Raw genomic sequence first — 16,076 nt, forward strand, 5'->3', positions numbered from 1 at the left:
CCCCAGGTGAACAAAAGGAAACTGAGTACAAAGAAAACTGAAGCTGTGGAAGGAATTATTTTTATTTCACGCTAAAGTCATTTTGAGGTAAGTTGAATAGAATTGTTGTACCAGTTATAGGTCTGGTATAGGTTTAAATGTTTGAGATTCAGCTAGAAATGCTAGCAATTTTATATGAAACTTAAGATATCCTCTCATCTCAATCTTGCTTTGATTTTTAACAGGGAAAGCTAGCTCTGTCTCTTTATCCACCGCTAACAAGCTAAGCTAACTATTTTGTTCCTCTACTTATAACTACTTCAGTCTGTCATTCTCTATAACTACAGCTACCAAGCTAGCGATCTCATTCTCAGTTTGATTATTTTGGTTTATTTAGCTTTTTCTTAAATATTCTTGTGTTTATTTTTTTCAACTTAAGCTAGTAATGCTACCAACTTCATATATAACTTTAGCTATCCATTTATTGTAAGCTATTGCAAATTTCCCCGATGTCTAGCAAGCAAAGCTAGCTCTGTCCCTTCATCCTAGCAAGCTAAGCTAACTGTGCAATTCCTCTACTTATAACTACTTCAGTCTGTCATTCACTATAAAGTTAGCGTTCTCAATCTCAGTTTGATTATCTTGGTTTATTTATCTTTTTCTTTAATTTTCTTGTGTATTTTTGTGTTCATTGTTTTCAACTTAAGCTACTAATACTACCAACTTCATATGTAACTTTAGCTATCCATTCACTGTAAACTATTGTAATTTTCCCCAATGTCTAGCAAGCAAAGCTAGCTCTGTCTCTTCATCCTAGCAAGCTAGGCTAGCTGTGAAGTTCCTCTACTTATAACTAGCTAGATTCTTTTTTACTTAAAGTGACTGAGCTAGCATTTTTAATTTCACTTTTCAAATAATTTGCTTTATTTATTTATCTTTTTCTTTATTAGTATCGTGTCTTTTTATGTTTGAAATGTTGAAATTAGGCTAAAATGCTAGCAATTTCATATGAAACTTTTAACTATAAACCAATTGTAAGCTATCTAAATTTTCCCTCAATATCTAGCAGGAAAAGCTAGCAAGCTAAGGTAACTGTTTTGTTCCTATACTTAAAACTAGCTTAATCTATCCTTCTCTTAACTTATAGCAACTTAGCTAGTGATCTCAATATTGGTTTGATCAAATTGCTACAAATTAAACATTATAAAATAAGATAAAGAGTACTTTATATAAGCACCTGCTTAATTTATCAGAACACATTCTTATCTCACTGGCATATAAACCCCTTTACTCATTTGAATCATAATTTTTCTTATTTTCCTATACAGTGGAACCTCGGTTTTCGAACGCCTCTCAGTTCGAACAAATCGGAGTCCGACCAAAAATTTAGAGAAATTCTTGCTTCGCTGTTTGGTCAAAGAATCGGATTTCGAACTCCATTAATGCGTGAGTGCGCACGGTAGGGTGCGATGCTGAGCGGAGTACGGGTGTTTTAGCCCCTCATTATGCCTCCGAAGAAAGTCAGTGCAAGCAGCAAAGTTGCTACAGGTGAAAAAATAAAAGTAGTGCGTACAACTATTGCATTTAAGAAAGAAATGATAGCAAAATATGAAGGAGGTGTGCGAGCGCCTTCTGCTGACCACCACAAAGGTAAGAAATCCTATTCATAAGATTACGATAACGCGAACGTACGATTAGCCTGGGTTAGCTTTAAGTCTACGTTAAACATTCAGGGTGTTGGAACGGAGCCCAACATTGAGGGTGTTGGAACGGAGCCCCCTTTCCAATGAACCGCTTACCATTTGTTGTGGAGACCCGGGTGCTTAATGACTTGTAAACGACCTGATTTTTTTATTATTACACGTTCATCTTAGCGTAATCTTTCGTACAGAATATTACGATAACGCGAACGTACGATTAGCCTGGGTTAGCTTTATGTTTACGTTAAACATTCAAGGTAAACATTCAGGGTGTTGGAACGGATTAAAACGATTAACATTATTTTTAATGGGAAAAATGATTTCGGTGATCGAACAAATCTGTTTTCGAACAGGGTTCTGGAACGGATTATGGTCGGGAACCGAGGTTCCGCTGTACTTGTTAAACTTAAATGGCTAGTAAAAATCGAATATTAATTTCTTTATTTTACTAGTTGAAAAAAGTTTTGGAAAATATAAAAAATAAAGTACAGTTTTGCATTGCATTGTGCAAGATGATGTGTGTTATTAAAAATATTGAATATAATATTCAAGAAAGTCATGTTTATTTGTAGAGCCCTTAATCACAAAAAGTATCAAAGCTGTATGAAATAAAATAATTTAGAAATTAATATACAAAAATATGTTGATATGATATTGGCTATCAGTGTTTGTCCGTGGAAGAGAACGTTTATCGGATATCACCGTATAATCGGTAAGAAACATTATTATGCATTCTCAGATAAAAAATACTATACATAATTTGCTAGCTCAGATGGGCTTTTTTTTATCATTTAAATATTTTTTGTTTATATTTTTTATTTTTTGTAATTTTATGATAAAAATCATTTAAAAATGCACAGAAAATAAGATTAATATTAAGACAATTTTTGCAGTTTTATTTTTTTGCGGTAAAAAAAAAAAATCCAAATATGTGTCAGAACTCAAATACATCGTAAAATATGTAATATATTAAATATGAAATAAAATAATAAATACTTTCATATCTAGAAAAACATGTGCATATATGTATACACACAGCACATTATATTAGCCATCTGTATCAGTCCGGAGAATCCGAACATTAATCGGTTTCACCTTATAATCTCTAGGGAAACGTGTATCCCTAAATAAACAAAATTATATACCATTTGCAAAATCAGGTTATAATATTGATTGTTTTGAATGTTACTTTTTCCTTATTTTACGAGATAAATAATTTTTTAGAAATATATAAAACAAGATTAATGAATAAGACATTTTGCACGGCATGGTGCAAAAAACAGATATACTGTAATAAATATGTAAATGGTCTGCATTTATATAGCACTTTTTCAGCCAATGAAGACCTCCCAAAGCGCTTTACAATGTGTTTCACACTTTTCCATTTTACACACTAACTAACTAATAACAGTGTCAGCCATGCAAGGCAACTATCTGCTATCGGGGGCACTCGGGATTCAGTGTCTTGCCTAAGGACACTTCGACATATAACAGTCATGGGAGCCCAATTAAGCCAAAAATGCAAAACAGTGACTTTTTGAATTATTTAGCGCCTCCTAATGTTAAACATAGAGCAGGGGGGTCAAACTCATTTGAGCTCAGGGGCCAAATGGTAAATGAGAAAGAAAGAGAGGAAGAAAAACAGAGAAAGAGAAAAGATAAAGAGACAGAGCTAACGAGATAAAAAGAGAGAGAATGTGCAAGCGCAAGAGAAAGAGAAGGAGAAAGAAAAAGGGGGGGAAGAAAAAAAGGAAATAAAACCAGAGAAAAATAAAAAGAAAGAGATCAATAGAGGGAAAGAGAAAGATGTAAAGAGAGAGGAAGAGAGAGAACGAAAAAGAGCAAGAGATAAAATAATGATAGATTGAGCGTAAGAGAAAATGAAAAATAAAAAGAATGAAAGGAAAAAAGGCAAGAAAGAAAAATCTGAAAGAGAGAGGGAGGAAGAGAGGGAAAGAGAGAGAAATAGAAAGACAGGGATAGAAAAAGACAGAAAGGAGATAGGAAAGAAGAAGGAAAAAAGAAAAAGACGAGAGAGAGAAAAATTGATAAAGAGAGAAAAAGACACAGAAGGAGAAAGAGAGAGAAATTAAGAGAGAGAAATAAATAGAAATAAAGAACCATATAAGAGAAAGAGAGAAAAGGGGAGATAAGAATTATAGAAAGACGTATTATAGCTCCAGTTGCTTTGTGAGTGTCTTGACCAGGCTTTGGCAACATCAAATGCACATATTTCAAAGTGCAGCTCGTTTTTCTCTTGAACTTCTATATAAATATAGTTAAATACATAACATATATGAATATAAAGTATTAAAATATATAATTGACATATAAAAACAAGTACATGTAGGCATCGGTCCGCAGAGGCAGAACTTTAGACCGTTATCACCTTATCACTTGTCGAAAAATGTTATCGTGCGTCCATGAATAACTTGTTCAATATTTCACCCCCCAAAAATATGTCTAGCTCAGATAAGAGAGCAAATTCAATTCTTCTGGTCAATAGGTCGTCCAATCTATCGCCAAGGGCCCGATCAAGGCATAGATCGTAAAAGCGGTGAAAAATAATAACTAGAGCGTCACATCCCTCCGGAGCTTTATGGACGCCGCGGCGACGAAGGCAGACGATCATAAAGGCAGTGGAGAGTGGATCTATTCTCAAAAAAGACCTCAAGATAACGAGCTTGTGATACCTCCAATTAAAGATCATCAAATCAGCCATCTGCGCCGCGCTGACTAATAATCTTAATGCTTTATTTATGAAAAACGATTGTTGCGCGGCCCACGTTGCTATGGCGACCTGTTGCCGGGCTGCGTTACCGGGATCGTACGGGATGCGGGACAAGACTTCATATTGATGATGGTGACCACAAAGTGATCCGACTGTCACTAAGCAACAAATGATTCACTTATGGCTAATTTGGTCCTTCGAGCCGGATTCATTTGACGTAATTAACCAGTTTGAAAGCTTCGAGAGACTAACTCGCGACTGTTGAATTTGTTATTTGTTTGAATTTTGTCTGCTACAAAAGACTATTTTGACATTTGATTATGATCCTTTAATTATTTTTGAGAGGATTATTTTGAAGAATGCGAAAAACTGAAAAAAAAAAAAGTTTTCTTTTAATGGTTATGTTCGAAAAACGTGTTTAATGTAACATATTTACGAGTAGAATCATTGTTTATCTGTTTATTAGATACTACATTTTGTTCAAACTGCAAAAAACACTTCTAAAAGAATATTCTTAAAGTAGACTGAGTACCCGGAGGAAACCCACGCAAGCACGGGGAGAACATGCAAACTGCCCCTATTATAATTTCTATATATTTTCATGTAAATAGCGATATTCTTTAAATGAAATAAATTATACACATTACAGATATACTGTGCACATGCATACATATGGTTAAAGTATATGTATCATTTTCAATTATGTATATATGTTTTTAATGATATATATAAACATTTGATATTTTATAATTAAAAATACCATATAAAACAAATAATCATAAAAAATATACAATGTAAATATATATATACATATTTACTATACATACATATATATACTGAATACATATATGTGTGTGTGTGTATATTCTTTCTATTAATATTTTTAAATATTTTATTATTTGTTAACATATTGAGAAAAAAATCAGATAACATTCCCAAGATCTATAAAATTGTGTTCCCTCAAAACGTAAAAGTTTCATACTAACTCAACACAAGGAATTTGGGTGTTCTATTATTATAGACGTTCAAAATGGTGGTAACGTATCATTTGAGAATCGGAATTTCCAAACATTTAATAGCTGATCCATTTTCAAGAGAGTTGCCGATTCATTTGACAATCGTTTACCTGTCGATAAGTTATGAGAACGTATAGTTTCACCTTATATAGCCTTCAATAGCATTGAACGAAGCACAATCCAAAAGAAACCTAGAAAATTCCAATCATGCAAAAAAGAATCTAAATAACGGCACTCGCGAATGCATCACTAATTGTTTTGCTTCATGGCTACAAACAATAGACCACCAATATTTTGGACTATCGAGTCAAAACAACAGGCACACAAAGACCGTGCAATGTTTTGGGTTTCCAATGGTTACCTTGACGGAGATCTTGCCTTCGTCCTTGGGTAAATGCGCAGCCAGGAACCAGTCCCCAGGGAGGGGGCTGGTCACGTTAAAGGCCCCCGTAGTCCGGTTAGGGAGCGTCCAGGTCAGGGTCACTGAGAAGGATCCAGGGACCACCGTGTCTCGTGGGAACTCGGTGTTTAGAGGGTTGATTACCGGAGGGGCCCCAGACCTGAAGTACCTGTCAATCACAGCACAATTTTGTCGTAAGGCTAACATAAATGTGGTACCAAATATCCCCTTCCAAATATTTGTACCTGCATTCGTTTAACAAAGGTCTGTTAGCCTTATATTAGCAAAACAGCATTTACACCAGGGATCACCAATAAGGCACCAGGTAGCCCCCTAACAACACCTAAGTAGCCTACGAACCAGTTCTAAAAATAGCTCTTAGCAATAGTCGACTGGGGATAGTGGATCACGGGCAAAACAGTGCATTTCATTTAAGGTGGGCCAGAACGGCACTCCTCCTGACCAAAGTGCCTTCTGCCAGAATTGATCGCCCGGAGACAAAGGATCTTGGCTGTACGGGTGCTATTGACTTAAGGTCGAAAAAACAGATTCATAGATTGTGGCCAAAACAGTGCAGTTCATTTAAGGGTGGCTGCTTCAGCTACGATAACTGGAAAAAAAACGCTCTGTCAGCCCTTACTCACAAAAGTAGTCGACCGGGAATAATTGATAACAGCCACAACCGTGCATTTAGTTTTCCGTTTGCAACAAGAGTCGACTGGGGATTGTCGTGATTGCTAACTCGAGTCACCTGGAGCAACCACGTGGACGCCCTCTGATTGGCTAATTTTTCCTTCTTAAGCACGCTACGCCCAGACCTCTTCGTCTGAGGATTACGTTTGTACCCTGTATGACTCTCCTGATTACCTGTTCCGTCTTGATCAGTTTACCTGATTCTGCCTGCCTCCGATCCGACCTGCTTCCGTCCCACGCTACGATCTTCTCTCTAGCCCCGGTAAACTTGACCTGCTAGACTTCCGCACTCCGATTGGCTACGTGTTCCGAAGCTACTTTCCTGGCTCCGCTGCTGACCTTTGACAGCCATCGCGTCTCCCGCTAGCCCTGTACGCTTCCCTAAATAAAGAACTGTAACGAACGCTCTGGGATTTCCTGTTCTGTTCTGGTCCTTCTGACAGGGATAATGTCTTATGGCCAAAAAAGTGCTGTTCTTTTTAGGCAGAAAGAGCGAGAGAAAAAAAAAAGAACCAGCACATATAACACAAATTTGCTCACTTGGCTTCCACTCTCAGTAATAATCGATTGGTCATAAAGAATCACGGCCAAAACAGTGCAGTTCATTTGAATTGGCAACAATGGCATTTTTAAGCGGCCAGGAAAAAAGGAGAGCTAATAGGCTTGATTGAATGAAATGATTAAAACTGGATTAGAGATTGGGTTAAGGCAGCTTCAAAACTTTAACTTGAAAGTAAAAGCAATTTTAACTGAGTTAAAGGTTTGGAACTGCATTAGTGCAAGAGTTAAGGCTCTTAAGCGTCCATTTTTTAGTTAACTTATGAGTTAATGCTTTAACACTAGAAATTAGCGCTTGGTATCAGAAGCAGTGGGTCCAGTATCTAAACACAAAGCTCTTCTGACAGTATTTGCTTTCGTTTTTGAACAGACGCTAGAAAACCAGTTTTGCAGAAGAGGCAACCGGACTTACACGGTGACGTTGCGATTGGGGCAGCTGTCTCCGAAGGTGCCGCCTTGTTCCTTGAAGGTAATGAGGTTCCATACGGCCATCACGGTGTCCTCAGGCACATTGAAGTGGAACAGCTCCACGCTGGCGAAGGAGTTGAAAGCGCTCAGCTTACGAGGCGTTCGGGTGAAGTATTCCGTCACGAAAAGGCAATCTGGACACAAAGGGCAACAAAATACGATGTTTGTAACACAAGTCATTGTATTTAGCTAGCTAGTCGTAGGCTCGATCACTTATGAACGATAACTGTCTATGTGTAGTCACCTAACTTTTAGCCACCGTGGAGACATTTTTTCAGATCGTATACAAAAGCTGACCAAATTACGGCCTGGGGCCATTTGTGGCCCTCCTTCCATATTTTTGTAGTTCACATCACATGAAAAAATATATATTAAGAACAGTAGCCCCACAGCGTCTATCTGTCTTAAAAAGTTTTCGTTCTCACTGAGTAAAATAAAATGATTTTTTTGGCCCCTCTTTACAGCATTTTCAAAAATATAAGACATCAACGGCAAATTATTTCACTTGCCCGAAAATCTATGAAATGTAAATATTTCTGTGATTACTGCAACAATGACTATTCAAATCAGTAAAATCACAAAAAAACTGAACAAGATTTGATCAAATACATATCCAAAATACCAGAACTCAAATTTATCGTTTTACATCCCTCCATCCATTTTCTGCACTGTTTATCTTCAGTAGGGTCGCGGGGGTGCTGGAGCCCATCCCAGCTATCTTCGGGCAATGGGCAGGGGACACCCTGAACTGGTTGCCTACCAGTCACAAGGCACACAAGGACAAATAATTCACTCGCTCATTCACACCTAGGGACGATTTTGACCGGCCAATTAACCTGACATGCATGTTTTTTTTGGAATGTGGGAGAAAACCGAAGTGCCCGGAGGAAACCTGCGCAAGCACGTGGAGAACAAGCAAACTCCACACAGGAGGTTCGATCTCATGACCTCAGAACTGTGCAGCACACGCACTAACCACTGCTCTGCCGTGCTGCCCCAGTTTTAACATCATTTTTTTAAACTGGCTGAAAATATACAGTTAATTCCTGGTCCACTTTCTTTTGCTTGTATTTATTAGTATTCTTTGCAAATTACTTTTGTATAAAGGATGCTAACTATTAGCATGTAATCAGGGGTCAGCATGTTACGTCTGGTATTCCTCCTACCACCAGAGGGCCCCAACCGGAGTTTGAACTGGGCACCCCACACCTGTGCCTAATTATTCTAAACCCTTTGTAACGGGGGTCTCCAACGTGGTTCTTGTGGGCTCCAGGGTGCACCTAAATACAGTTAAGATGTCCGCAGACCTGTTCTGAAAAAAAGCTCACCAGTGCTGGCTCATTGGGATTTTCTAGTAAAATAATTTTCTTAGCGGTTGACAGTTTTTGTTTAACCCTACTTCCAACAATTCACCCGGTAATAACACAGTAACAACATAGTAATACCATAGTGAGCGGCTATTTAAGAAATGCCCTTTACACTAATTAGCAATGTTCCCTCTAATTTTCCACAGGTCTGAGCGTTCACACAAAGTCGCTGAGCAACGCTTGAAACAACAGTGAGCAACCATAATCCCAAGTGTGGCAAGATAATTATTTATCAAACATGTCCAAAATTTGACATTTTGCGGAGTTTCCGGCAATGTAAATTATTTTTCTCTTTTAAATGAATTGACTCATGACTCAAGGTTGTACGGCCTACAAACGTCATTTGTTCTTACAATTCTTTCACAAGATATCCATTTTTTTTTTCCTGATAGATTTTATCGCATACTATTAACATTTATGGAGGCTTATTTAGTCGGTTGCAAGATACGGAACTGTACTTAATCATATTTTTCAGTGGAAGTACAATGATGGCAGCAAGATTCACTTGATATAATTGGAAATTATTTGAATGCAACACAAACTTTTTCTTCTGTTTTCCGTGTTTTTTTTTCAACTTTTTTTAAAATTCTTTAAAAAAAAAGTCTCATTGTGTTTATTTTTTCCGAGCTGTTACTTTTTTCTTTTTGTTCTCTATTTACTTTATTCCTACATTTCTTTCTTTTCTTTTTTTCTGGCTCTTTTCTAAATTTTTCCTTCTTTTTTTCTCTTTCTTTTGTTTCTTTTTTTCTCAGCTTTTCACTATTTTTTCATTTTGGTATTTTTTTCTTTTTTGTTCTATTCCCCCCTTCTTTTAAGTCATTCTGTGCATAGTTTTACATAATATTTGGTCATGTTGGGATTAAAGAAGCAAAAACAACCTGAAGAGCCGTTTAGGACCCGAAAGAGCCGGTTCCTTTTAGTGAGCCGAGCCGAAGAAGCCGGTTCTCGACAAACTCTACTAACTTTACTCAACTTCGTTCTACTTCGACTCGACTTCAAAATACCGCATTAAGGACACAACGTCGGGGGAAGCCGTGTATTTTTACCTTCATGCACTGTAACTTTGACTTAAGTCGCTTTTTAATTAGTAATTTTGAGCCCTCTTTTTTGTGCGCTGGCTAGATTTTCTTGTGTGCCGAGAATGTGCGAGCAGTGCGCAATTGCGCAGCTTAGAGGGAACACTGCTAATTAGTAACAAAAAGTAGCTTACAGCTTGAAAAGGTTGAAGACATTTTAAACATCACAGGTCATTGGGTCATTTTCATTTCCACCACCACACCAGGTTTTTATGTTTTTATTTCTGATTTATTTGTTACTTTAGTCCTTGCATTTTCCATTTCCAGTTTCGGTCTTTGTTTCTGATTTCATCAGGTTTGGTTTTGTTGTTTTGTGAACCCATGTTTGTTTGTTACTTTGTACCTACCTTCCTTCGTTATTAAATGCAATCCCTCTTTTAGAGTACCCCTGCCTTCGGTTGCTGCTTCCCCCACATGGGTCTGGCTCGACGTAACACAGCAACCTCTTTGAAGCTGGGAGCTATTTCTTTCATCTCTGGTGTGAGTTATTACGAGTTATAATCCATTATCCATACTATGTTATTACCGAGTTATTAGCCATTGTTACCTGGTTGAAAAAATTAGAAATAGGGTTAAAATAGGTTAACTCAACCACTAAAACATCTTCCTTGTACAAATGCATTAAGTGCATTAAAGGCTAATTTTTGCTTAAAGTATGGAAGAATGGATCAGGTATTCAAAGATAATGATCATTCATTTCTCATGTTAGTAAAAATCAAATTTCCTAGAAAAACACAATGACCCATCACTGATGAGCTAACGTCAGAACTAGAACTGTGTGCTACTGGTGTTCTTAGAAAGCGACTTGGTGGCACAATTTTAGAATAGAATAGAATAGAATATACCTTTATTGTCATTGTTACAAAATGGGTTAACATATTGTGACAACGAAATTGGGCATGACATTCCAGTTTTACACATTCACAGTGAGGTATGAGCCAAGAAGATAAAGGAAGAGAGAAGATAAGGTTATAAAACAAGGGGAATAAGGCTATAGTTATAATTTACATGGTATTTACACAAGAAATGTCGGCATGTGGGATGTTACATACAGTTGGTATCGTAATACAGTTGGTATCGTAAGGGTTGTGCAATTTTGCATTTGGTGCAAAGTCATCATAGTGCAAAAAAGGAAATGGTCAGACATTGTGCAAGGTGAGCAGTAAACGTAGTGCAGTCGACATGTGCAAGAACATAGACATGAGTACCATTATATTCGTATGAGGTAGTGTTGGCACAAGTTTTCAGTTTTTTTGTGCGGTGTCTGTTTTGAGCAGTGAACAAACATAGTGCAGACAGCATGTACGTGAGTACCATTTTACATTCGTGTGAGGTAGTTTTTTGCATCAGTTTTCAGTTTTTTTGTGCGGTGTCTGTTTAGGGTGGTAATGGCTGTGGGGAAGAAACTGTCTCTGAGTCTGTTTGTTTTTGCTTTGTGTGACCTGTAGCGCTTGCCGGAAGGCAGCAGGTCGAAGAGGTGATGGCCGGGGTGAGAAAAGTCCTTGATGATGTTTTCTGCTCTGCTGAGGTAGCGAGAGCAGGCAATGTCCTCCAGACTGGGCAGAGAGCAGCTGACGATTCTCTGGGCTGTTTTGATGATCCTCTGGAGCTTTTTCCTGTCTGCTGCTGTGCACCCAGCATACCACACCGTGATGCAGTATGTTAGGATGCTCTCCACTGTGGCTTTGTAGAAGGACACCTGCAGCTGCTGTTTTAGGTTATTTTTCCTGAGCAATCTCAGGAAGTGCAGTCGCTGCTGGGCCTTCCCTACCACCGCTCTGGTGTTTGCCATCCCTGTACTCGCGGTATCCATGATTAATACTCAAGAGTCGAGTATCTGTGGGAAAAAATGCGGTATCCAACATCCCTACTGCATATAAACAGTGTTGCAAGGCGTGTCAGATTTGATTTTCATTATTTGCTGCAGGGTGCTAAAAAAATGGCGGGTCACTCCTGACAGCCCCGTGATGGTATTTTCTATTTTTTAAGGCGTCTGCATGCAGGCGCACTCGCCGCTTAATGTCAAATCCTTGGATTACACCCAGACGAGGCTCTGCATATAAAAGCGGCAGATCAGGCGACAGGTGTAATCTGTCACATTATCCGCACCAGCCAGTCTGGCATTTAACTCGGCCAGCAGGTGGGCGAAAATCCAGTCAAAAAGAAAAAGTTACATGGGAAATGTAAAAAGCACATTGTGCTCTGTCGCCCCAATAACTTAAACCTGGCAACATAAAAAATATACTGCTGCTTGAGTCTACTTTCAGAGCATTATATACTGCAATTCCTCTTTTATCGCAGTTAATGGGGAACAGAGACCCCCAAAATATGCGAAAATCCATTTTTAATATGTGCTCGGTTGGCCCCCGCTTGCACCAATAGTCAACCGGGATAATGGATCGGAGCTGCACGGGTGCTGCTCATTTTACGTGAAAAGAACGGTAATAAAAGGGCCCCCATATGTGACACAAATTTGTTCTCTACTCTCAGTATCAGTCAACTGGGGATAATGGATTATGGCCGCAAGGGTCCGGTTCATTTTAGGAAAAAGGAACGTAAAGAACTGGCTGCTACCCATGAGACAAATTTGCTCTCTTGGCCTCGGCTCTCAGCAATAGTCGACTGGGGATAATGGATTGAGGCCAAAACACTGCAGTTCATTTTAAGCAGGCCAGAATGGCACACTTAATTGGCCTGAACTTTGCACTGTCAACGCCTGCTCTCAGCATTATTCAACCCGGTATAATGGGATGCGTCCAGACCCATGCATTTTGTTTTAAGCGGGCCAGAACAGCAGATCTTTGACAAAAGTGCCTTTGCCAGCCTATGCTCACAGTAATAGTCACCCAGGGATAATGAATCAAGGCCGCATGCATGTATGATCTCTATTTTAGACATAGAAAAATTAATAAATACAATAAAATAAAAACAATGATAAATATTTGCTTTCTTAGCCCCCACTTTCAGCAATAGTCAACTAGGGATAATGGACCCAGCAAAACAGCGCAGTTAATTTTAGGCGGGCCAGAACGGCACGCTTCCCAAAAAAGGGGCCTTCTGCCAGCCTCAGCTCACAGCAGTAGTCATTTGCGCTAATAAATTAAGAACACAACCTTGTATTTCATTTTAGGCAGGCCATAACAGCACACCTCCCAAGAAAGGGCCTTCTGACAGTCCCCGCTAGCAGCAATATGCTATTGGGATAATGGTTTGTGCCCGCGCGGTTGCTTTTCATTCCAAGCAAAAGGAAAAGATGGGGGGAAAAAAGCCGCCACACATGAAACATATTTGCTTTCTCGGTCCTTGCTCTCAACAGAGGTCGACTAGGGATAACGGATCACAGACAAATTACTGCTTTTCATTTTAGGTAGGCCACAATGACACGCTTGAACCGAGAAAAAAAAGGTCCGTCAGCCCCTACTTTTATCAATCGACCGAGGATAATGGATAGTGGCAAATACTGCTTTTTTAATTTTACGATGGCCAGAACAGCACGCCCCCCCATCAAGAGTGCTTTTTTCCATTCACAGCAATATAGGTCTGGGGATAATGGATCACGGCCACATAAGTGCTGTGCATTTTAGGAGGAATTGACTGCAAAAAAGAGCCACAAGGTTTGACACATAAGGCCCTTGCTTGGAGCAATATGCGATTAGGGATATCAGATTGCAGCCGCACAGGTTCTGTTTATTTTAAAGAACTTTGGGGAGAAAAAGCCGCCATACATGAAACAATTTTTGTCTTTGGGGATAATAGATCACGGCCACATAAGTGTTGTGCATTTTAGAAGGAATTAACTGCAAAAAAGAGCCGCAAGGTCTGACATGTGGCCCCTGCTTGGAGCAATATAAGTGTCATGTCCAGCATGGTCGCCGTGGCGACCGGCTGGCCCCGCCCCCTTGGCACCGGCTGTAGCAGATTTTCTGATTTGCGTGTGTTCTTTAGGGCGGGTTTTGGGGATTGCCGGTTGCGGGTTCATTGCATTACTTTGCATTATTTTGTTCTGTTTGACTTGAGGAAACCTGTACTCGCCCGATCTGAGTAAAAGCCTGTTTTGTGAGTATTCCTAGTCTGAGTACCTGTTTGCCTGTAAGCCTGTTTTTGTTTTTTGTCCCTGAGTGTTGGACGACTTTTATTTCCTTAATAAAAGTAACTGATCGTTAACGTGAATGAGTTCACCCTTCCTGCCTCCGATCTGGTCCGGTCCCGTGACAATAAGATTGCAGCCACACAGGTTCTGTTTTTTTGTTTTTTCAAAGAAGAGTGGGGAGAAAAAGTCACTATACGTGAAACAATTTTTGTCTGATCGCGGAATATTTTTCAAACTGCGACACATTCAGGCCGCAAAGTAGCGAAGTATTACCTTTTGTGGTATTTTCCAAGGACAGGCCTTCAAAGAAGAAAAAAACATGTGCTTTGGTTCAAAAAAGGCAGAGAAAAATTGGATTTGATTCCAGGTTTTCTAGCGTAGGTTTTAGTGTCTGGCGTCATCCCCCTTCAGTCCCTCTTCCTGCCTTTTGCCGCACATATTTCACACTCGTGGTTTCACCCTGTCCGTCGCAGCTGCCAAACCTTCTCCTCCGCTTGACCTCGCCAGCCCACCGCTCGCCACTCCACCGCCTGTTTCTACCGCCTGTCTCGCCACCCGCTTCGCGTCCACTCGTTTGTCCTGCCGTCTGACGGACACGAGGACGATTTAGCGTCCGTCCCCTGCGATGAGAGTAAAACTGCCGCAAATCGTTATACTGTTGATACCGAAGGCAAGCGTGTGATTTTGACGCCTGAGGGGGAGAAAGAAATGTAGCCTGGAGGAGTTGCAGGCAGAGTACCGGTATTTTTGAATTGACTGTCCAAATACAGCCAAGGGAAGCGTACTCTGAATTTTTGGTGTTTTTGGGTTACTCAGTGTTCATTTTATCTGTGAAAAGTGATGGGTTCGGGGACTCGCATGCTCAAAAATCTATGGGTCCCAACAGAGATCGATGGGTCCCCCAAATTTTGTGTTATCGAAGTTGAAATCGGCGACAAATATATAATATAAATCAATATATTAATTCAGTTTTAATCATCACAGTTAATGGGTAATACAAATCAGTTATCATTTCAAGATTTTTCAGTTCACAACAATATTGTACATTATACAAAATAATATTGCTGAAATATTAGTCTCTATATTCATGCAGTTTAATCATCACAGTTAATTGGTGGTACAAAGCAAGTTATCACTTCAGATTTTTCAGTTCATATATTCTTTGTGGTTAGCTGTCCCGCCACACTTGTAATGCCTTCTCCAGGTCCAATCCATTATCATCCTCCTCATAGCGTAACCAGGAATATAATTTAGTCCATTTTGGCAGAAAAGTCCTTTTCTTGCTAGGAGTATTCTTTTGTTAATTTTCTTTCATCGAATCGTTTGCTTAAACACACGTGTTTTCCTTGCCTTCGCGGTCTTCTGAAGAATTTCTCCGCAGTTTTTTTCGTGCCAAAATTATTGCCGTTGTTATCACTTTCTGCATTATGTTTCGACTTATTACTGACACTGAAGAAATTATCAATTTTGTGTTGATTTTCACCTAATACTAACTGTTTTTTGGGAGGCATCCAGATACTTAACCTTCACTCGACGACAACCACCACAACATTGACGTAATCTCGAAGCAACGAGATCTTGTTGGCCGAGATCGGCGTGCAGACGAAAACTCGAACCGCGAAACCAAAACAGCAATGGCGGTTCTCCCTGACAAAACGTTTGGAGTGCGGTAAATCCTTGTTTAAAAAAAAGTAATCGGGTAATAATGACAATTTTGTGTCAAAAAAGTTGCGTCCCTGAGACGCACGTTGATTTGATACTATGCGTCCCCAGCAAAAATGATGCGTCTAGGATGCAGGGACGCGGGCAAACGAGAACACTGGTTACTATGACTTATACCGGGGCTCTAACGCTTGAGGGCTGGCTTCCTCACCTGTTATCGGCTAAAAAGAATTAAATAATAGTCACCTCAGTTTACATGAACTTCGAATTGAACAAAAAAACCTGAAACCTAAATCCAGATAGACTGCTGTTTGTAAATTCAAATCATTTACATAG

At 39.3% G+C, this 16,076-nt stretch overlaps 1 protein-coding gene across 1 annotated transcript in view; it reads right to left on the bottom strand.

Moving 5' to 3' along the window:
- The window catches only part of tmem8b (transmembrane protein 8B), a 78,415-nt gene that overhangs the window by 57,839 nt on the left and 4,500 nt on the right, over window positions 1-16,076 (bottom strand). The window contains exons 2-3 of the mRNA XM_088336478.1: window positions 7,490-7,679; window positions 5,788-5,995 (exon numbers count right to left, since the gene is read on the bottom strand). Of these exons, the coding sequence (XP_088192604.1) occupies window positions 5,788-5,995; window positions 7,490-7,679 (398 nt within the window). The remainder of the gene's footprint in view (window positions 1-5,787; window positions 5,996-7,489; window positions 7,680-16,076) is intronic.

The sequence above is a fragment of the Urocampus carinirostris genome, chromosome 5 (genome assembly GCF_059441175.1).
Source record: "Urocampus carinirostris isolate Australia breed hairy pipefish chromosome 5, RoL_Ucar_1.0, whole genome shotgun sequence".
Classification (NCBI taxonomy): domain Eukaryota; kingdom Metazoa; phylum Chordata; class Actinopteri; order Syngnathiformes; family Syngnathidae; genus Urocampus; species Urocampus carinirostris.